Raw genomic sequence first — 23,092 nt, 5'->3', positions numbered from 1 at the left:
CTGAATGTGTCATGTATGCACGTGCACTGCAGCAGTCAGCTCTGCTTGGACTGCTGTAGCAGGGAGTCGTTCGCTCATCGGCATTAGAAGATCCAACACACTGGGGTTGTTGTGGAGGTCATTGGCTGTTCCGTGCCTGTTAGTCCCTAGAAGGAACAGAAAGATCGACTGGGGGTATGTAGTGCAACTTGCAAATGGTACCTTGTTTGAGTGTGACTGATGAACCGTCGACTGTATCTGTGCGGCAACTGGGATAAGCCCAGTGTTGCGTCACATCTAGTTATGGTACTAAATGTCAGGTGACTCTGACAGCAATGATATCACAGCTGCTAATTATTGCGCAGGCATGTTTCACAAGTGATGAGGATATTTTTTCAAAAAGACAGAGATGGCTACAGAGAGTATGTTGTAACGGGGAGTATCTTTTTTCAAAGGTAAACATATTGGGAAGGGATTTGAGGGGATTAATAGCAGTGGGCTCTAAAGTTAGCCATGCATCTTTGTGTGTTGTGTGTGTGTATCATTTTATTTGTATAGCGCTTTAAAAGGTACTCAAGGCACGAACAACAGAGGCAGCATGTATATGTATGTTTGTCCTTTTTCTTATGACAGAGGAGGGTGTCTGGGTTTCATTGAAGTGACAAAGATAACAGTTGTGACTTGTTAGACAATTATATTTGGCCCCTTGACAGAAAAGACAATTAGCAAATGTTTGGTGGATGCATATTTCAAATCTGGAAAATGTGTTGAAGGTAAACAGACAAATCATAAAAACAATCCTTTTCATAAGCCCTGCTCTATATTGAATGTGCAATGAGGGACCTTGTGTGTTAGGAACTGCTAGTTTTGACATTGCTGAGTACGCTCACTTTTAGTGTTTTGGACCTGTGCACAAGCTGCTGTGCGGTGCTAATTCTGTTTTTTGGCTAGATGTAGAAAATGTCTTTATTAGCCAATTCCATGCATACATCACCGCTTGTGTTGAGTTTGAATGAAGTGTGTTTTACAATGCCTTATAGCTCATTGGTGTTTATACAGGGGTTACCCTGTATATAGACCACACCATATATATTATTCATATTCCATTAAACAATACCGCAGTGGTACTTGCGGACACCTAAAAGGAATCTATACTCTTTTTGTAATGGATTCATATGTTTTATTATGCATCTGATTTGTAGACCATATATGTGTTTGACTAGCAAAACTGCTTGTAAGGGGATTTGCCAAAACCTTCGTTTCAACCTTGCCCTTTAAGGCAAATGTGCATCCCCTTTTCAGTTTTGCAATTGCAACCGTCAGTGTTGCGTTGTCCTTAGTATTACATCAAACTCAGAAGTTGTGATAACTATATTGATCACGAAACCCAGTTTGGAAAGATATTTAACTAAATGGCCACCATTAGCATGTCTAGATAGTTCAATGTCTATTGCTCTTTTTGAAATTAAATTGATTAGTCAATGCCCTATTTGTTACCAAAGCCCAAACATTATTAATGATAGTACTATGCAACAGGTTAGGATAACAGCATATGCTCACATTGTAACCAGCAACACTGATATTTCTAATGAATCAAATACTTCATTGAATATTCTTCCATTCCCACAGGAAATAATTTAAAGAAAACAACAATACCACAATCTATTACAGTTACTGCGTATATTTCAAGCTCTTTTCCCCCTCTGCAGTCTTTCCCAGTGGTTCAGCCCACTCGGATGTCTGCCCCCAGCCTTTTCATGAGTCTGTGTGTTGCAGTAGTGCGATGTGACTGAGCTCACGTAGAGCACTGGTCTGCCCCATTGCCTGTTACATCATCATCAGCCAGCAGCTCCATCCAGTCTGTCGTAGTGTCTCTTCCTGGAATCCCCCACCATGATGCATTTATCATTAGGATGTGAAGAGTAAGAGGGGATTAGAGTCAAATTACTTAACTGTTGAACGTGTCTTCAGTGACACAAGCAACTGCTTCAATTACAAATTTGCCATTCTTTGTCTATTTTTTTAAAATTCAGAACAGGTATTGAGTCTGTGGAGTGGTGATCAGAAAAAAGGGGGGATCCTCTCATAATTTTCGCCTTGAAGTGACATCCACTTGTTATCCTGTTGCTCTGCCAAAGAAGCAACCAGTGAGAGTGTTCTTCGTTGAAGTGCACTTCAATGTATAATTTAAACTATAGGAACCTAATCTCTCCGCTGGGTGGTTTGTCAAGCCTGAGTTTGCGTTTAGCAGGGAGTCATTATATTTGAGAAGTCACTGAGTGAAATGTACAAAAGGCTATTGGTATCTTCTAGCAACTACTTTTAAATCTCTCACACTATAGTTTCTTAATTTATTTTATCCTGCACATTTAGCTTTTTTTAAACTTCAATCGTATTATTTATTGTTATTGTAAAGTGCCATAAGTTTAAAATGTTTAATCATATACAGTATGTACAGTTTCTTCATTGTATCGATGGGAAATATTGATAGTGAAAATTACACAAGGTGCACAGGGTGCATATCTAACCACACGTGTGTACAAGTGCATCATCAGTGTATTGCATTTAAAAAATATAGTATTTATTTTTTTATATCCCAGTTTCTGTAAAGAATTACATTTAGAAATAAATACCCAGAGTTTTTAAATATGTCATATCACGAGACTGACCACTCAACCAAGCATTTTAGCCTAAGTCAGCTGGACTGTAGTTATGTAGTTACAACAACCAGAGCCATAGTGTGAGCAACATTCCTCATCATTATGCTTCACGCTGCTCAAACACACCGCACGTGATGCCTTAATCATGTGTATAGTGTCTCTAATTCTGTCGAGTAGACAGAAAGGTAAAACAGGAACCACCTCAGGCAAGCCACTGTTCATCTATGTCACTATTGAGCCGTTTAAAAAATGCTGTAATATCGCTTTTCTGCGACCATGTGCAGTATTTAGTAATATTTTGTCTCTTTTCAAGCAATAATATAATAATGAAATATTGCCGTTCCAACCCTGTAGGTTCGCTTTGTGATGGTGTTGTTGCTATGGGTGACTCATGCGTGGGAACAGACTGTACAATATGGTGTCACGACTCCATAAGATATACTACTCTGCTCAATGTGGTGGCAGTGTAGTGCAGACGGCCTTCCCTTCACATTTTCCTTCGTATTTCATATCAACATTCATGTATCTGTTGTCAAATTGTGAACAATCGGAGCCTCACTAAAAAGTCATTTGTCCTAAACATACATTTAGTCACTGTAAAAGTTTTTGGTTGTGCAACCTGAAAAGCAAATAGAAGCTCAAGAAAAGATAGTATTGTGCAAGATAGCTCACAATATCCCTGTTTTGTTGAAAAAGAATTGCAGCGGCTACATTTTATAAACCCAATCTTAGTCTTTATTATACTTAGTCTTGCTGGCTGATGTTAGTTGAAAAAAGATATGCTGAAGGCAAAAAAAAACGTTTTTTTAGTCCTTGTTGTCATCAATGAAAAGGATTAATTGATTCCTATTGGGACTTTTCTTTTTTTATTTATTTATCACAAGGTTAGCCACGCAGCACAAGTACAGTGTGTCGCTCAGGCCTCTCAGAACGGAATACATTATTACTTTCTAGCCAGTGACTTTAGTGTGAAAAACAGCCCTCATCCTAGGTCTGTGGTCATTCAGATATATACGTGTGTGTGTGTTTGTGTGTGTGAGAAATTCTGGTTCTGTGATAAACCAAAGAAAGCGGTCAGGTGCCACGGCTGTGTCCTCTATATTTACTTTTTGTTCTCTGCAGGACTTCTTCAGCTACACCAGTTATCGCCATGCCTCAATTAAAGTCTCCAGACCTGGGCTCTGCCTTCATCCAGACACAGCAGCTCAACGCTTCCATGGCTGACACCTTCCTCGAACACATGTGCCTGCTGGACATCGACTCCGAGCCCACCACCGCACGCAATACTGGCATCATCTGCACCATTGGTTGGTCAACATTTAGTTGCAATATGGTTACTACTAGGGTTGCATCAATAGCGGCTATTGTTTATTACAATGATTAACATTTCCTAAAAAATGTAACATTTTAAAACCTTGTCCTTTCTTTTCAATGACCCCCTGCAGGGCCAGCATCTCGTTCTGTGGAGATGCTGCAGGAGATGATAAAGTCTGGAATGAACATTGCTCGCTTGAACTTTTCCCATGGCACACATGAGGTGGGTCTTTGTAGTCTGTCTGCTATACATGTCTTGGTCAGGTACAGATAAATAGTCCCATTGTTAAAAGTCACTCTCAAACAGTGCTGATAATTTCCATCGAACATGGTTTCACGTTTTATCAAAGAATTGTATCGGTTGGTATATCGATTTACATGGGAGTCTTGCTTTTTCTTGTTTGTAACTCTTTTCATAAGATAACTATAGTGAAAGAGACAACAATGCTCATAGTGAAAAACATATTCTTTTTTGACGTCTGCAATAAGCTTGGCACTTGGAGCTAGACTTGGCCAACCACTTTGACTGGGGAAAAAATAGTAGCACTGTTAAATTAATTAGGATTAGAGTCTGGGCTAACCAACAAAGTTCATCTTAAAGTACTGCAGCTATTTCTGTCACTCAAAGCATGCTCAGGTGAGTTGCATTTATGCCCCAACCCAGTTCCTGTAACCAAACAAACCTGAGGGGTGGAAGTCAGCAAAGAGTGAGTCTACCATGCTGCCATTAGTTTATATAATATAATTAGGCAGTTAGACCAGGAGAGCTGTATCTCATTGGCAACCTGACTCTGCCCTCCAGGTCCCTGCAGGAAGAACGAGATGGCCATCTTGTTTTTATCCAATCTAATTAGAGCATTACCCACATGGAACAAGTGGGGCTTTTAAAATGTATTTTAACTTTTTCATAGTGTCAGTTTAGTCTGATGTTACCGTGTAGATTAAGAGTCTGCAAAATGCTCACTGCATTGACGTGACTCATAAATGCTCCACATTTTTGAGTTTTGAAAATATTTTTTTTGTTTAGATAATAAGGCTGTTAATGCTAATGAAGGTAATAATAACTGGTTAGCACAAATGTGTTTCACGCTGCTAATTCCTTTAAAGCGGTGACACAGGTCTGCGTGAAATCATTTGAATTACATCCAATGGCTTATAAATTGGCTTCGAGGACGACCACCATAGAGAATATGCACAATGTTGTTTGAAGACCAGAAAACAAAAGTAGCGGTTGGAGTTGAATATTAGTGAAAAGTTTTCGATGGTTTGTAGGGGCTTGTTTGTTTCAACAAGATCAAACATTAGTCTAGATTTGGAGAACAGCAAAATAAATCGGAGCTTTGTTGGCTTGGGGTTCTATAAATAGTACCTGTATCTGTAGCCTCCTGGCCTTTATCTCCTCAGCTGGCAGCACGCCTAGACTCTGTCATTCAGTGTGTACAAAAACCAACACTAAGGTCACTCCACTTTAAAGTGTATAGTATATAAAATATGTTGCAAATCCCAAAAATGTTAAAGGTGCAGTGTGTAGGATCTGGTGACATCTAGCGGTGAGGTTGCAAATGGCAACCAACTGAAATTTCTAAAATGGTAATGGCTTAGAGCCAGTGTTTGTCAATTCTGGGCTACTGTAGAAACATGGCGGCCGGCTATAGAAGAGGAGCACCTCATATGTAGATATGATCGGATCATTCTTAATCAAAGAAAACACAACCTTTTTTTAAATGTTCAGATATTCTCCTCTAAACGTTAAACGTATTATGTTTTTAACAATGGATCCCCCTTGAATGCTACACACTGTTACTTTTACTAATGTTAAATGACATGAGAACTGCCAGAACATAAACTAGAGTTTCACCTTACATTGTGTCCTGATGTATACTCATACATAGAGTTAAAAGTCACCTGCTCTAAATTTACTGCAACATTAGTCTTTGCACTGTTTACCAAACGCTGCAGTAAACTTGACAGCTGCAAAGACATCATCCTCCTTTATTTATTTTTGGCTTGAAAAAAATTTAAACTTTTTGAAGCTAATCTTTCAAAAGATTTCATTTCAAAGCCTGGGTGCTGAGTAATGTGACTTTTTTTCAAATTTGTTATTAGTTTTTATTTATTATTTGCTGTTGGTGAAACCACCATGCTTCTTTTACTCATAGTGCACAGGCTCAGTGAATTGCCGTAGTGAAAGGCAGCGAGCCAATGTGATCACCTGCCACTTAAGTTATTACTGAAAGCTCCGGTTAGCCGGGTGGGAAGTTAAGCAGTGTGTTTGAAGACAGCTCTCGGCTGGAAACGCTGTGCTACATTTTCATAAGCCTGCCTTAAATGGCCAAGAAGGCTGAAGCAGTAATATGTATTTTAGGGTCAATGCCTTTATGACCATGTAGTGATGTCGACTCATGTTTATTACTGGGCGAGTTGTCAAACAGACCTTATCTGCTGAATAAAACGTCAATATAAAACATCTAAATCACCAGTGCCTCTGCATGGTTGCGATTTTCTTTTTATTTCAATGTGTACAATAAAATCAGTTAATTGGTTAGAAATATACGTTTGAGGTCAGCATCACAAGTGTGCTCAAAATGAATCTTGTTTGGTGTTTCCTCTGGAGATATTTCAACGTGTGTCATATGTCTCTTCCTTTTATGTAGTACCATGCTGAAACCATCAAGAATGTGCGTAAGGCCTGCGAGAGCTTCGAGCCTGGCAGCATCCAATACAGGCCCATCGGCATTGCCCTGGACACCAAGGGCCCGGAGATCAGGACTGGCCTCATTGCGGGAGTAAGATCAGCATTGACTACTCGTCTTCAAAATGGCGCTATTAACATTTTTGCATGCAAATAAAGCAAACTGATGTCTGTTAATGATTTGACAGAGTGGCACAGCCGAGGTGGAGCTGAAGAAGGGCAACATGATCAAGATAACCTTGGACGATGCTTATCAGGAGAACTGCAGTGAGGAGATCCTCTGGCTGGACTACAAGAACATTCCCAACGTCGTCGAAATCGGAAGCAAAATCTACATCGACGATGGACTCATGTCCCTTCAGGTCAAGGAGATCGGTGAGTTGAGGAGTGGCAAACATGAATAAAATCTCTTGTAATCCATTTGAACGTTTAGAAAACCCCTGCTGTGCATTAATACCCAATTAAAGGCTCAGCCCATTAACAATTTCTTGTCTCTCCAGGTTCGGATTTCCTCATGTGCGAGATTGAGAACGGCGGCACCCTGGGCAGCAAGAAGGGAGTGAACCTCCCCGGTGCTGCTGTGGACCTGCCTGCTGTTTCAGACAAGGACATCCAGGACCTGCAGTTTGGTGTGGCGCATGGCGTCGACATGGTCTTCGCCTCCTTTATCCGCAAGGCAGCAGACGTACACGCTGTCAGAGCGGTGCTGGGAGAGAAAGGCAAAGACATTAAGATCATCAGCAAGCTTGAGAACCACGAGGGTGTACGCAGGTGTGTGTATGGAGATGAAGTGTTTTCATCTTTTCCGTGTGTGCGTGCGTGGTTAAGTCATTAAAGTCATTCAGATCTTTAGTTTACATCAAAATATACTTGTTCTGAATATATTTATTTTAGCTGTGTTTTTAGGAATGCCTCGCGTTCACATGGTATTTTGAAACCTTTAGAATCACATAATGATTTACAGTTTTACTGTTTAATGAATTATTTTCTATCTCCTGTGCAGATTTGATGAGATCATGGAGGCCAGCGATGGCATCATGGTTGCCCGCGGTGACCTGGGGATTGAGATCCCCACAGAAAAGGTCTTCCTGGCCCAGAAGATGATGATCGGTCGCTGCAACAGAGCTGGCAAGCCGATCACCTGCGCCACTCAGGTTAGATAAAAGCACGTGCTCTATTTCTTCAGCTGTATTATCCCCAGGGGATAGGGTTTAATTGATAAAAGACCAGCTGCACTGGGCAGCTTGTGTGTCAGTATCTGCATAATGTGAATGCGCTGGAGGGCAGTCTTACGTTAAATCTTTGTAAAACATAATGCGAGCATTCAATTTTATTTTGTCTCACTCAAAAGGCTGTTATTTTGTTAGATGGATGTATGCATGCATGTTGCCCTCTAACACGTCACATGGACACCCTTTTTAGATGCTGGAGAGCATGATCAAGAAGCCCAGACCCACCCGGGCTGAGGGCAGTGACGTAGCCAACGCCGTGCTGGACGGAGCCGACTGCATCATGCTGAGCGGAGAAACCGCCAAGGGTGATTACCCTCTGGAGGCAGTACGCACACAGCACATGGTGAGTTAATGTGTGTGTATGTATAATACAAATATTTGAAGAATGTATTTCATATCAAAGCTTACAAGTTATAGTTTTAAAATGTAAGGATTGGTATTTAAAGAAATGAATTATGTTTTATGGGATGATTTTGCATGATTTGTCTCTTTATAACTTCCAGCATGCTTTAAGACTGAGAAACACCTCTTTCTTGTTTTCTTCATTTGTGTGTTCCCCTGAACACATCTATTGCTTCTCTTTTTCCACTTGGCCTAATAGCTGCTGAAGGTGTCAGCAGGATTGTTAGGTCAAATGGAAGTGACTCTCATTCATTAATTGTTTTCCATCTACCTATTTTCAATTTAGATGATTACTGCCTTTTAGGTATGATAATAATCAGTGAATAATCAATCATCATTACAATAGTTGATCACTTAAAGATAATTGTAATAACACAACCCTATTTGTGCATCCCTGCAATATAAGTGCGAGCTGTGCAGATATCTTAAATGTCCGCATCATTTCCATACAGTTGGGAGAATTGTGTATATAATACAATGTTTTTTATACAATAGAAACACAGTAATATCTGTAACTTACCCTAATAAGTCCGTCCAAACTGAGGTAAATGCCTGTAAACAAATTCACTGTCCTGCTCTCCCTCGCCATTTCTTAAAATTTCTCATGGTATCCCCCAACTGATACACCCAATTTTGTCAACAAGGATTTACAGTGCACATTTAAGTCACCCACAACTAACTACACTGGCATTCTTAAATAACAATAAGGCTGGTGTAGAGAGAGTGGAAAAATCCGCTATGGGTGATGACAAAAAGGAAATGATGCACAAAGTGGCTTGGAATGATGCATTTATTGTGGAAGATTTGTGCTCTCTGTATTTTATAAACTTTTAATGATTAAATAATTATTGATCATTAACAAGGCAGATGACGGGTTTAGTAAATGGACAACTAAATACCAACAATTGTGTGTTTTGTACTTATTTTCAGTCAGGGACAGATGCAAGTAAACACAATCCTGAGATGTTCGACTTAATACTGGTCTTTACTTATATAAAAATCACAATCGGCATCAACTAAACAGATAACACACTAATTGTTCAACACACCAGTGCAGTGACAGGTGTGCACCTGCAGAAGTGACTCAGCAGCACTGCAGCTCCTGCCTTTGCTGCTTTTATGCTAAAGTTGCATGGTGTTCTTCACAATGCAAGGTAAACAAAGACTGCCGGTGACCTAAAACATCCTCTTATCAGGAAGATTTAATATTCTCTTAACATCTGGTAGACTAACAGTGATTATATTCTTCTCATTTATTTCATATGCTTTTCTTGTTCTATCCAACTAACAGTTTTTAACCATTTCTTCACGTATTTGATTGACTTATTTTTTGTTTTTAATAGTTTTATGTCATTTATTTTGATTAATCTTGTCTCTGTCATTTTGGTACTTTAAATATTGATGTTAATTAGTCCTCGCTAAAAGGTTATGCTAGCAGCACAGTTGTCTTAACTCCAGATTAGCACAAGTTATATTGTACTGTTTTATTTCATTCTAATACCTCATGTAAAAGTTTGTTGTGAGATTTTGCCTCCTGGATATGCTTTAGCATTGATAATTCCTTGTTTCCCCTACTAACTCTACACCTAAACTGTTCTATGACTTGTCCCTTTTATCTTTCTCTTCTCTAACTTGGGTTCTTCTTGTGTGACTCTAACATTGTCCGTCTCTCTCTCTCTCTCTCTCTCCTGTGTTCCCGTCCTTTTCTCCTTTTTCCACCCGTTTTCCTCATTTTCCATCTGTGTGTACCTGGTGTGGGAATGCCTTTGCTTGATGCATCTTGCCCTCACTTGTGCCAGATTGCTCGTGAAGCCGAGGCAGCCATGTTCCACCGGCAGGTGTTTGAGGACCTGCGTCGCTCCACGCCGTACTGCAAAGACCCCGCCGAGGCTATTGCAATCGGCGCTGTTGAGGCTTCTTTTAAGAGCTTAGCCTCTGCCATGATTGTGCTCACTGGCTCTGGAAGGTAGGCAGGTTATCTGGTCCGAGGAGGACTATGATATCCGTACTTCAGGAGTCTGAGGAAGAGTAGGGCCAGACAGGGACTGACTGAGAACATAAACTGGCAAACGCCTAATGGACTGCTGGTTGATATTTACCCATGTGGACAAATTTACACAATCTTCAAAGCCCTGCAGTTTAAAGGCTCAAATTCACACAACCCAAAACTTTGATGTCTTTTGGCCTTTTTCAATGTGATTAGTGTTTTTAAAAGGAACAATTAGACCACATTAAACCCACAGCTAACCTTTTAACCATGAGTCCTGCTACGCTTTTGCCAGTCACAGTCAGTGGTGTGAATGACTCGGCGTTCAGTCGTGGGTGATCGAGAGTAACCCCGCCCTTACCTCATGGTCCCTCTGGACTTAGATAGCACGAGAGGCCGAGGCGGCCACCTTCCACAGACAACTGTTTGAAGAGCTGAGGAGACACTCCCACCTGACCAGAGACCCCTCAGAGGTTGTAGCTGTTGGTGCTGTTGAGTCTGCCTTCAAATGCTGCGCTAGTGCCATGATTGTTCTCACTAAGACTGGAAGGTAAGATAGTCAATGGAAGAGGGGAAATGATCCTGGTCCTGAAGGTAAGGCGTCGCCAACATACCTCCTGATTTTACCTTCAACATCTAGTATGCTCCTGCAGATTCCCTCTCCAATGATTGTGTGTGTATGTGTGGCTGTCTGAATTGTGTTATATAGGGTGGGTGGAGATAGCAACAGATTTCAAGAGTGGGGTCCATCATTATTCCAGTCCCAATGTCCATCCTTCCCATACTTTCTTTGATATCACACGAGATTTAATCAAATTGAGTGCATTACTTGTACACATCGTAAAGGTACATGCATGGAAACTTGTTGTTGCAACCTGAATCCATGTAAATTGCGGGTCTGGTAATTTCTTCAGCCCTGAGGCCTCACTGGTTTAATGGAATGCACATTGAAATCTGAGTGTGTGTGAGTGGACATTTGGATTGGGCCACTACTGTGATTTTAAGCCTCTGCACACCAGAGTTGTCATTTATTTTAGCTAATTAGACGTCTCAGTACCTCACAGAAGTGTTCACTCTGCTCAGCTTTCCTGACTATCCTATTAGTTGTGTTGCACCTGTGTGGGCAGGTCATTTGTTTTGTACCTAAATGTTTTGAGCTCAGCAAACACCAAGTGTACAGGAGTCCTGCTGGAGGCCAAAAACCTCTGAAAACACCTCCCTTATGTGGGGTTCAGGTTGTTTAATCTCACTGAATTGCTTTCTCCAAGAATCAAGCTGACATAATTCACATGTATTAAGGTTAATAGCTTATACAGACCAAAATCATTATTCGACGTTAGATATTATACTATAAATATGTTTTGTGCACAATTGAAGTAATGCTATGCAAAGATACAGTTCTCCTCTGTAATCATCATCATCATTATGTATTTATACTGTTGCCATCATTAGTTCAAAGGAACTTAAAATGTGTATGTGTATTTGCAGGTCCGCCCATCTGATCTCCAGATACAGGCCCCGTGCACCCATCCTTGCTGTGACCCGTAATGCCCAGACGGCTCGCCAAGCCCACCTGTACCGCGGCATTTTCCCCGTCCTCTACACCAAACCTGGCCACGATGTGTGGGCAGAGGACGTCGACCTGCGCGTCAACTTTGCCATGGATATGGGTAAGTAACTACTGTATGTCACGTTGAGTGTTTTGTTTTATGCAACTACTTAATAGAAGTAAAAGTGTACATTTTTAAGACGACAAGCACACAAACGTAGAGTGAATTCCATTTTGCAGGGTCCACCTAGTGACACTGCACACTGTAAGATGTCAAATAAGCAATGTTAAGTTAAAGTTCCAGTAAAATGCAAGTTAAAGCGTCTTAAGCTTCTGTACCGTGAATATGCCCAAGCGAAATTGAATACTTGAGCTATAGTTGTACAGTTACAAAAGAGATGAAAATTAAATCCATTGCATTTGATTGCACTGCTAATAAGTGGGCGGGCTTAGGTAGCATGGAGCTGCAGAAGACTGAAGCTCATCCCACTTCCCATTGTTGCTAAAAAAAATGCTTGTATAATGGATTTCATATCTTGTTTAACATAAAGTAAAATGATAAAGAAATTACCACAATTTCTTTTTTTTAATATTGTAATAGTTTTACATATCTTGTTAAATACGTGCACAGTGTGACTGGATGGGATCAAAAAGATGTGAAAAAAGGCATTGTTAATTTCAACTTGACTTCACTTTCTGTTTCATTTTCAGGCAAGGCCCGGGGCTTCTTCAAAGCGGGAGATGTTGTCATCGTCCTGACCGGCTGGCGCCCAGGCTCTGGTTACACCAACACCATGCGTGTGGTTCTGGTGGCTTGATCGGCCCACGGTGCCGCTCTGCTTTCTCCCTCCACCTTCATCTATCTTTCAGAGCTCTCTACACCACTCCAGCTCACAGCCCCTTCTTGTCCAACACCTGGGCTCAGACTCAAGTGCTGAACAATTAATCATTTAGGCAATAATGTAACGTACATAGAAAATAAATAGATAGCCTAAGGCTGGCCAAGGAGGGGGTTTCCAGTGGGTATCGAGGCTCCATTCATAAAATTCCATTTAATGTCTCCATTCCTTTCACGTTGATTATTCAAATTTAAAACCAGGCTGCAGGGCCTCAGATTAACAAAACCCTGACCAGAAACTGCTGTATTTATTCACTCAAACACTTGTATTATTCAAGGTGATCCGGTCTTGAGAGTGAATGCATCCTGGTCTGTGTGCATGCGCATACTGGCTCTCGTTCAGGTGGAGTTGGTGGTGGGGCAGGATGATCTTAAAAGAGCACCTTGAGTACTGTAGTTTACTAATCACACTCCTCTGCCGATGGAACGAACAAATTTGTGGCATCCTAAATCAAAGGGCTCCTCCGACAGAACTGCACTGGCTCCACCACTCCACCCAACCGGATCCCTTTGTAGTGCCGTCTGTTTGAAGTGTCCTCTCCTAATGCATCGAAGTGTATCTGTAAGTGTGGCACTCCCAATCTCCTCCAGACAATGTTACATATGATGTTATACTTGACTTTTGGGAATGGTGAGGGTTTGGTTTCGGGACATCCAATACTGCTTATATTTTGTCTGACTGTAGAGAAATGTTAGTTTTGGATGTCCACCTCAGGTGTTGAAGTAAGTTACTGTATTTGTGCTAATTGATGCGTCATAAAGCCTTCACCTTCTTTTGCATTTGGATCATATGTAAGTTGGCACTTATGAATCATGTATGGTTCACTACTGTTGGCTGATATGAATAGGCACTTTTAGAGTTGTTGTTTTTTTCATTGGGGATCTGATGACGGGTAGATTTCCCGTCCCTCTCAACCCCAATTGGTGATGGGTAGAAACCCTCTGCTTCTCCTTTATGTTGGTGCTCCACTGTAGTTGTCTTCATGTGTCTTACATGCTTTTGATTGTACCGCTAGAGTGTATGAACTAATGTTTAGCTGGTGTACTGTGCTGTCCTAAAAGACTGAGTTCCATCAATAAAAAATGAGCACTTAACGTCTGTTTGCCTGGAAAATGTTTTGTTTGGCAGTTAATAATCATGGATTTATGTTCAAGCGTGGTAGTGGAATAAATGAACCCATCAGTGAATGATTCAGGTGAAAAACTCTTAAAATACTCAACAATGTTTTCATGTGTGGTTAGACCTACGACATCTAGGGCGTAGGTGTGATGTATTCAAGAGCTTACGAATACCGGTATGTTAAGCATCTTTATCAAAACACATCAACCATGTTGAAGCTAATCATTGACAGCCGGATGAAAAAAAGTGTGTCTTCACAGGAAGTTAACATGTTCCAAAACTGTTAGTGTATTATTAAGTCCAGTTAGAACAAAGAACCATTCATGCTCCAGAAGGAACTTGTTTTATTTAACACGGGGATATCATCCAGCTTGTTTCACATTACTGGCAGTCCTGGCTGTACACCACCCCCACCTGCCTGCGGATCTCATCCTCCACCTCAGCCAGCAGAAGAGAGTCTGCATGGGAGACGACTGCACTCTCCTTTAACCCTACATGGAGAAAATCACACGGTAAGAACATGTACAGTACTGATCAGTCTGCAGTTAGAAACGTAGTAAATAGCCATTAGGATTTCAGTGATGCTGATGCCATCTTGTGGGGAAAGTATGGAAAACATGATATGTTGAATGTCACAGTACCTTTGAGCAAACACTGTCGAACCTCCTCTGCCTCGTAACGCATCCCGGTGCTGTTGAGGAAGTTGAGAGGCAGATGGGGCTCTGGTACTGGGTACTGGGTCTCCTTCCCGTTCACTACTAATGATGTGGGGCACCACATATGGGTAGGGATCTAAAAAGCATGCAACAGGATATTTAAGACTTTTTTTTATATTATAGACTTTTTTTGTTTTAGACTATTATAAATGTATTTGATCATGCGGCTCTGCTGGGATGACCTACCGTGATGCTGCCCTTTGTCCCCACGATAATGGCATCATTTGGCAACTGTATACCTGAAGAGCAAGTAAACACTGCCAGCCTGTTCCTGGAGAACTTCAGAGTGACAACTACAGTCTCATCCACTCCTGCAACAACACACAGACATATGATGTACATTTGACGAATAAACAAAGTGTACATTTAGTGACATGATTTTCAAAAGTGCAACATAAATGACTGTTGCAGTGTGTCCAATGCGTCCTCTGCAAAAAGAAAATGTTGAGTGAGTTCATTTTCCTTTATAGTGGGGAAGAATATAAGTGTCTGGATTATCATATCTTAACTTTTATTGTGCCAGTTAAGACATAAGATGCAAAGTCTTTCCAGACACAAACACTCCCTTGGTTAACGATTCTCAATTCATAAACGGCGTGGAATCCCACTGACGAATATTTTACGAGCTCCGACTTAAAAGCTCTATTTAAATTTATTATTATACGAGAGACGGCAAATGAATATATATGTCTGAGGTCATTGGGCAACTATCCTGCCACTGTCAACCTGTGATGATGTGTTTCAAGCAAACAGAAATGATTGAAGAGGAAGACTTGGCCACTACAACAGTCTTTTTAATGACTCTTATCACTCATATCATGTGTTTTGGGAAACGAATGAGCCATGTTTGCAACACTTCCCGAGTTTTAATGAAGCGACACAGCTTCATTGAAATACACGCATATCATTGAGATCCCGCTATTCTCATTACCTGTCTCATGTAAGACCCCCGTGGCCTGGATGCACTCCGGCTTCTCTCCATTATACACCATGCATATGAACTGCAAGCAGTAGACACCAATATCTAGCATCGCTCCTCCGCCCAGCTCCTTCTGCACTGATCTCGGCACGTCCTTTAATGGCGCGCCAAACTCAGATCTGACCATCTTAACCTCGCCCACCTCCCCCTGGGCCAGCAGCCGTTTGATCTCCACTGACGCCGGGAAGAATCGGGTCCAGACAGCCTGAGACAAGCAAAAGGCAAGGTACTTTCTACAGTTATATTTGAGTTACTCTGCGTTCTGTTAGGTAGGTGTTGACTTACAGGGGAGCTCAAACCTCACAGCTTAAAATAAAGGGTTTGCGAGCTCATTTAGTTATTACATCAGTTCTTGTTTCAGTGCTTTTTTTTTTTTACAGAAAACAAATTGCTGTGTTCATTTTGCACTGATGCAACATATGATAACCAATAATAGTTTGTAGCGTGACAAACCCCAGTTTTAAACATTTTACGTACATATAACATTAGAAAAGAGTATCACATAAACATGCTGCAATAATTGTTCTGTCTCTTAGTACACAGTGAAGAACAAAGAATGCTGTAGATGAACTTTTTCACTCGAGAGATCCCGGCCCCTAAATGAAGTAAAAAGTAAATCAATTAAAGCATTGAAGATGTTTCCCATCCGTACCTCCATGAAGAAGACTTCGTTCCTCTTGGCAGAGGTCAGGATCTCCTTCACCTCCTTGCTGTTCATGGCCAGCGGCTTCTCACACAGCACATTCTTCTTGGCATTCATAAAGAGCTGACAAGTGCTCAGGTGGTAGGGGTTGATAACGCCAATATACACCACATCTAAACAAACATAAGCAAACAATCCAGAGAGAATGTTGTCGCAAGAGAGATTGTTGAGTACATGTTCCACCGGAAATGAAAACAGTCAAACTGAACTGGAAATAAGTGGAGATTTAACAGAGGGTTGAAGCTATAACTGCATTGTGAAGCTTCAGCTCACACTGAAGTGTCCTGAAATAGCAAATGCAAATAACCATCCGCAAATCTAATGTGACACAGGTCTGACAGAAACCAACCTATGTCTGGATCTCTGGCCAGCTCCTCATAGCTGCCGTATGCACGGGAAATGTTATGCTTTTTGGCAAACTCCTCTGCATGCTCTAACTGGCGAGCTGCCACAGCCACAACCTGAAAATACAGTTTCATGATATTCATTGTTGCAAGACAGTGCTTTTGTTCCACCATAATGAAAGGCCCCAAATTATAATCTCTTGATGTTAAGTCTCTAAGGAAGAGTCAATATTGCAACATCACATGTTCTGCATTGTGTAATGCATCTCATACTACAACTGAGCTTGGACCAGAATGGCAAAATAGTTGATTTGGCAATTTCTTACAATCTCCCCCTCTTCAGTTTGTAGTCACTACATGTATTGACTTAAATATGCCACTTGGACAGTTGTTCTTCTAAACATGAGATCAAACTATTTCATCTGAACGTCTTTAATTATCACGTTTGCCTCAATAAAGTAACATGATTTACGGTACAAAGAAAGCGTGCTAAAGTATTCTAAAAGCTGCAAAAGGGGGCTTGCGTTGCATTTAAACTCATTAACGAGTAATCGGCAGTGGACACGAAAGCTGCAGGTGACAGATCTGTAACGTTTCCTGCTTTCAACACCGTGACCTGTGGCTAGCCGGAAACGTCAGAAATAAAGGGGTCGAAACCGAGTGATAATCCTCGTCGAGTCGGAGATTATTTGAAACCAGTTCATTTATGTCTGCGTATCGACTCATACTGGTACCTGATGCTCTCCAGCAGGAAGGGTTTTCAGGGCTACAGTGAAGTCATGACTGATCTTCCCGGCGCTACAGATTCCCCACTTGGTTGCCATGTTGGACACGGTTTAAGAGATTGAGAGTAACAGATTGAGGTAATATATCAGTACCACATCACTGCCACACGGTGGGGGAAGAATACTGGTTTTAACTCGCAATATAAAACGATGAGTTGAACAAAAAGCGTGGATAATATAAATGTAATATTGTTCAGTCTTCTCTTATTTCTTCCAATTGTCAGAATTTCACTTTTATTCACGATTACGTTTTGTAATTATCTACTATTTACGTATTTTTTTAAATCTAATTCTTTATTGTTCATTTGATAAAATACAATAAAAATAATCATTTATTAGTCCAGCAGTGGGGAAATTGCAGGATTACAGCAGCAGGTAAAGTGCACACAAGAGACATAAAAAACACTAAAGACGGACAGACAGACAGACAAACAAACAAATAAAAAGTATTTATAACTGTATTTATATTTGAAACGAAACATTACATTAATCACGTATACCCTGACTTGTACAGGGATTTCTTAGTGACTATTTATAATTAAATTGCTTGGCATTATATTGAAGCCATATGGTTTATTGTATTTAACCTCTGCACTTAATAAGTCATATTAATAGGTTGAAGTTGCGCCACAGAAGCCACATAAATAGATTAGAAAGAAAAGTATAACAATTTCCTCACAAAATTAACTTAAATATGTTTTGCTAATGGACCCCTCCAATGTTCACAGTCCAAAAACAATATTAGGACGGGAGTAAGAAAGTAAATGTGCACGCACTAGGACCATGCGGAACGCACCAGGACGCACTAGGACCATGCGGAACCGTCGCCCGCTCAAGCTTCCAGGCCCGACCGCTGTGTGGTTTTTTAGAACTTGTGAAGCACAGCACATGACATAAATATCAATGAATAAATAAATACAAAATGGTATGAATAAGTACAGCAATACATAAATAGATGTTTGAATACAGAAATAAATAAAATAATAGTTATGCTTCACCAAAATGCTTCACCAAGACATTCTGTATGGAAGATGAGACATAAAAGCGAGAAAATCAACAGCAGGAAGTGGACCTTTTTGTAAGGTGAGATGAGGCCAGTCAGAAGTAACACAAACAAATAAATACAAACACATGGTTGCAGCATCCCATGCTAGCTAGTGTGCACATTTAAACAACTTTTAAAGCAAAACAAGTAATTATATGACCAGAGTCTACGTATCTACTCATACTGATACCTGATGGTCTTAGAAGAGGAGTTTTCAGGGCTACAGTGAAGTCATGACTGATCTTCCTAAACTACAGATTCTCCACCTGGTTGCCGTGTTATAAACCAACAGATTGAGTTGAGTTCAACAGTGGCACTTTGCTGCCACAAGATGGAGGCACAGTGTAATTTTTATTATCTCTGTGCCGTTGAACAGAAATAATATGATGATTTGTCCAACAACTTAACCCAGAGAGTGATCATGACAAATAGAATACCAGAATAAATAGAATATGTTTTTAAAAGTTGTTATGTAATAGCTTATTCCTTCCTTCTTCCCTGCCTGGACTCCAGGTCGACGCTTGTTATTAATATGTATCTAATATATCTAACCCATGTATTATTATATTCCTTGAGGCTGAATGGTCCATATATTTAACCTTTGTACTAAATAAGTAAATGTAAAAGGTTAAAGTTGTGGCATGGAAACAACATGCATTGTTCGTAATTTACTCATAAGTCTTTATTTTTATATCTGCAAATTTCAGCATTGTTCGTTCACAGAGCAACAGCAAAATAATGTTACTGCATTAGCATTCCTGGACTGCATCCTGTATCACTGAGACACTGCACAGTTTTTAGGAGGCCTACACTACGAGGCCGAAAGGTTGGAAAACAAGTATTAACTGAGCCGTGCTCTTTGCTGACTCATAAAGGCCTAACCTTGAAAAGCACGCTTTGCAACCTATTTCTATATAGAGACCGTGAGCCTATTTATACACGAATGCAGGGGTCAGACATGACAAAACACTTTGATTCAAATGTGCCACTCAAAGTCTCTTCTTCTCTCCAGTGGATTGTGTTTGAATTCAAACACGGCTTTTACAATCAATCCTGTATTGGGTTCATCAATCACGCACCCCACAGTGACAGCTGGGGATGCCTTTAGAGGCCTAGGACTTGATTACAGAACATGGCTGCTCTGTGTGTTTACATTGTGATTTATCTGGTTTAAGACCTTTTAAAACTGTCATTTTTAAACCGACAGTGTCAGCGTGTTGTGTACTGTATTATAAGGACCTGCAAGGTCTTTTTCACAGTGACTCGGGGGTAGGATTACAGTTTGGCAATCTAACGGGTCGATAACATGCAAAACCCAAAAAATGAAAAGCAAACAATACATGCATTGATTTGCATGGTAGATTAGATTTGTACAGCTCACTACAGTATGTTATCCAAGTCACAATTGTCTCACTGACACTGTGTCTGCTCGGGCTTTGTCACACACTGCCATGAGTGATCTGCTTATACCAAAGATCCAAAGCCTGCCTCGAGCAGCTCCCCCTGTTCCATCTGAGTAGGTTAAGGTCAGGTGAAAACAGCCCGGCTTTGATGTAACTGCCTGTCCTGGTAGAAGGCAACTCCCACCTGTTTCCTGATTTCATCCATGATCTCTGTCAGTCAGACGGAGTCTGCCAGAGGCATCCGTGGGCTCTCCATAAGTCCTGCAGATGAAGAGGGGTTTAACAAGGACATCAGACTGACTGAAAGACATGTCCGTTTATAACCACAGTTAAATTATGGACACATCACAGTGAGGCGTGAATGATCTCATAGCAGGGATGTACAGAGTATGTAAATTCATAAGAGGCTAAACAAATAGGGGTGTAATACAGTATAAGCTAGAGGACATCCCAAGGACTGATAACTGCATTCTGAATCAATCTGATGAGTGCATTCATATATTCATATACAGTTTCTGACGAAGCTCCATTGAATTCTTGCAAACTTAACTATTTGTGTTGTGTCACCTCTTTGAAGACAAATACACAACTTTCCTTTTCAGCCTCACTTCTTCTGCCTCATAGCGAAGCCCAGTGCTGTTGGTGAATTTCAGAGGGAGGCCGGGTTCAGCCGTCGTTCACCTTGACTGCCGAGGATCTGGAGGGGAAAGAGGACATGCCTTTTGGTGTTTATCCAATTACTCAACTCGTAACTCAACTGTCAAATGCAGTGTATATGGATCCTTGACTGAACGCTTCAGTTTAATTAAATGTGAAACTAATTAGCAGTCAACTCATTTTTTTCCACGTCTCGATCATTTCTTGATTAAGTCAAATGTTCCTGTGCAAGACTACCATAACTTACTTTAATCGAGGCCCCGGTGGCCGCTGATGATGGCGCTGTTCGGAAGTTGAGCAGCAATTGAAAAAAACGCAGAAGGCCATCCTGTTCCTGGACAACTTCATCACCACAACCTGAGTCATCCACTCCTGTCAAACGTTTGGAAAGGTAAATCATTGAAACAATGGTGAACAGCAAATGGCTGAAAGGTAAAACAATTCTATTCGGGATTTACTGGCATAAAGTCAAAAAGACCGTTTTTTGTGTAGCTATTAAATTCAACATGTTATATAACAATAAGTAGAAGACAAGAAAAGACTCATTACATAGTGTGGTGGACTTACATTGAAGGATTTATTGCCGTGAGACAGTATTCCCCTGTCAATTTTTGTGTATTACTGTATTCTCCGGGGAGGCTTTGGATTAGTCTGACACTTTAAAGATAAGTCTGGGATTTTCTGTGTGAAGAATTCTTCCCTGAGGTGTTTACATTGGACAGTTTCTTTAAAAAAAAAAGTTTCTTATGCATCACACAAGGGATTCTCATTTTTTTATGGTTTTAATAGCTACTTTGTGATCAGTGATTCATGCAGTGTGGTTAATGAGGATAATCTACATCCCACCTCTGCTGCATGACCGGTGTGCTGAATCATACCTGAGTCAAGCAGCACCCCTGTGGCCTTGATGGACTCTGGCCTCTCTCCATTGAACACCATCAGCACAAGCTCCAAGCAGTACACTCCGATACCCAGCAGCGTGCCACCGCCCAGCTCTTTCTCCACAGAGCAGGGGGATGTGGAGCTGAGGGGAGCAGAAGTAGGCTTTGACCAGCTTAAGCTCTCCTATAGGGCCGTCTCCGCCAGCAGCCTGCGTACCTCGCCGTGTACGAGGAAACAGCGTGACCAGATGGCCTGAGAGGAACAGAGCAGAAAACCTATCACCACTGCGACAGTAAACAGAAACAGTTTATACTGGAGTTTCACCTGAGTTCATCAGCACAGCTCTCTACTTTCTCCACCTGCCATGAGAGCTGTGTGCAGAGATGCGCTGGTCAAACATGACGGACAAGATGTGTTCTTGCGCCATGTGGCATGAATATTCCCAGGACATTCAGGGTTTTGCTTCGTGCCTTATTTCTTCTTCCTTTTTTACTTCCACCGAGCAAGAGAAGAAGATGGAAAACACTCTCAGCAAATGGGGACGGTTTACATTGTCATCTAATTATTCGCAGGAAAGGAAATGATGCAAAGTCTTCTTACCAAATGGTCAAAGAAAAAGTCATTTATGAGCAACATTATCAAAATAGTTTTCTGCATGTGATACATTTGTATTTCCACAGGACATTAAAAGGGAAGATGTCTGTGTCTTATGATTATTACCTTCCGGTTTTAGCCTATAATCACACCTTCATTTTGTTTTGTGTTGGCACCAAACCTGCACCTGCTATGATTCCATACTGCCATATAGTCGCCCTTCGGCAAAGGGTCCTTCAACCGTACCTTCTTCAGGAAGACATTGTTTTTCTTGGCCGGGCGACGAGGTCTTTCACCTGTCCGGAGTTTCTACGCGACACGTTCCCGGCCTTGAGGAAAAGCAGACCGACTGGCCAGTGCTCTGTGTGCACTCCCAAGTACACAATGTCTGTGAGGACACAGATGTTCCAGGCTCAGCTTCAAACAGCGACACCAACAAGCCATTATCTCTGCCTGTGCAGCCGCTCACAGCTCTTAACTCACCAATGTCTGGGTCGTTGGCCAGCTCCACATAGCTGCCGTAAGCCTTAGGAATACCATGCCTCTTGGCAAACTCTTTGGCATGCTCCCAGCTTCTCAATGCAATCACTGCTATCTGTGTGAAAGAGGAAAAACACACACACACACACACACACACACACACAAATGCATCACAGTGCTGCTCTGTTTAGTGCAAATGAGACAACTTGGGTGAAAATGAAGATGAAGTGAGCTTGTTTGGACAGAGTACCTTGGAGCACCTGGCGAGTTCTCGGGGGCGGAGTCTTCTTAGCCACGCTGAAGTCGTGGCTGATCTTCCCCGCACGACAGATCCCCCAACGGGTTGCCATGTTGACTTGGAACGTATAAGTGACAAATGAGGGGGATGCTGGTCTAGTAAAGATTTGAGCTGCTGGCGAAGTGTGACCTTGGGAAAGGCTGCATGTTCGGGGGGAAGAAAGCTACTAAACTGTCATGCCTTCGAGCCAGCAGCACTTCAGCGAGAAGGCTCCTGAATTTATATGCTGGGGAGGCTGGATGTGTCACCTTCCCTCTGCTCCCACCCTGAGGTAGAGTGTGCAACACACACAAACACACACACAGACATAGACACACACACACACACACACACACACACACACAGACTGCTGTGTTGTTGCTGACACAGACCT

At 41.4% G+C, this 23,092-nt stretch overlaps 2 protein-coding genes and 1 pseudogene across 2 annotated transcripts; 1 reads left to right on the top strand and 2 right to left on the bottom strand.

The window, feature by feature from the left end:
- On the top strand, nucleotides 1-13,808 carry pkma (pyruvate kinase M1/2a). Its single transcript, XM_068603117.1, is given in 12 exon segments — nucleotides 1-21; nucleotides 23-174; nucleotides 3,762-3,946; nucleotides 4,085-4,176; nucleotides 6,608-6,739; nucleotides 6,834-7,020; nucleotides 7,146-7,416; nucleotides 7,649-7,799; nucleotides 8,068-8,220; nucleotides 10,079-10,245; nucleotides 11,755-11,936; nucleotides 12,527-13,808. Coding segments are annotated over 12 exon segments (1,785 nt in total). The 5' UTR covers nucleotides 1-15; the 3' UTR covers nucleotides 12,634-13,808.
- Nucleotides 13,809-14,157: 349 nt separating this feature from the next.
- Nucleotides 14,158-17,431, bottom strand: dhdh.2 (dihydrodiol dehydrogenase, tandem duplicate 2). Its single transcript, XM_068573398.1, has 7 exons — nucleotides 17,310-17,431; nucleotides 16,581-16,692; nucleotides 16,181-16,344; nucleotides 15,481-15,733; nucleotides 14,736-14,860; nucleotides 14,475-14,625; nucleotides 14,158-14,324 (listed from the first exon to the last, which is right to left on the bottom strand). The coding sequence occupies exons 1-7, from the start codon at nucleotides 17,397-17,399 to the stop codon at nucleotides 14,215-14,217; spliced, it is 1,005 nt and encodes a 334-aa protein (XP_068429499.1). The 5' UTR covers nucleotides 17,400-17,431; the 3' UTR covers nucleotides 14,158-14,214.
- A 2,501-nt stretch (nucleotides 17,432-19,932) lies between these two features.
- LOC137784788 (trans-1,2-dihydrobenzene-1,2-diol dehydrogenase-like) lies at nucleotides 19,933-22,771 on the bottom strand (annotated as a pseudogene).
- Between the last annotated feature and the right edge of the window lie 321 nt (nucleotides 22,772-23,092).

This window comes from Clinocottus analis, unplaced genomic scaffold, assembly GCF_023055335.1.
Source record: "Clinocottus analis isolate CAN_PGR_092001 unplaced genomic scaffold, fCliAna1.0.p SCAF_1, whole genome shotgun sequence".
Classification (NCBI taxonomy): domain Eukaryota; kingdom Metazoa; phylum Chordata; class Actinopteri; order Perciformes; family Cottidae; genus Clinocottus; species Clinocottus analis.
Note: the sequence above shows the minus strand (reverse complement) of the source record. Positions and strands in the feature narration are given on the sequence as shown.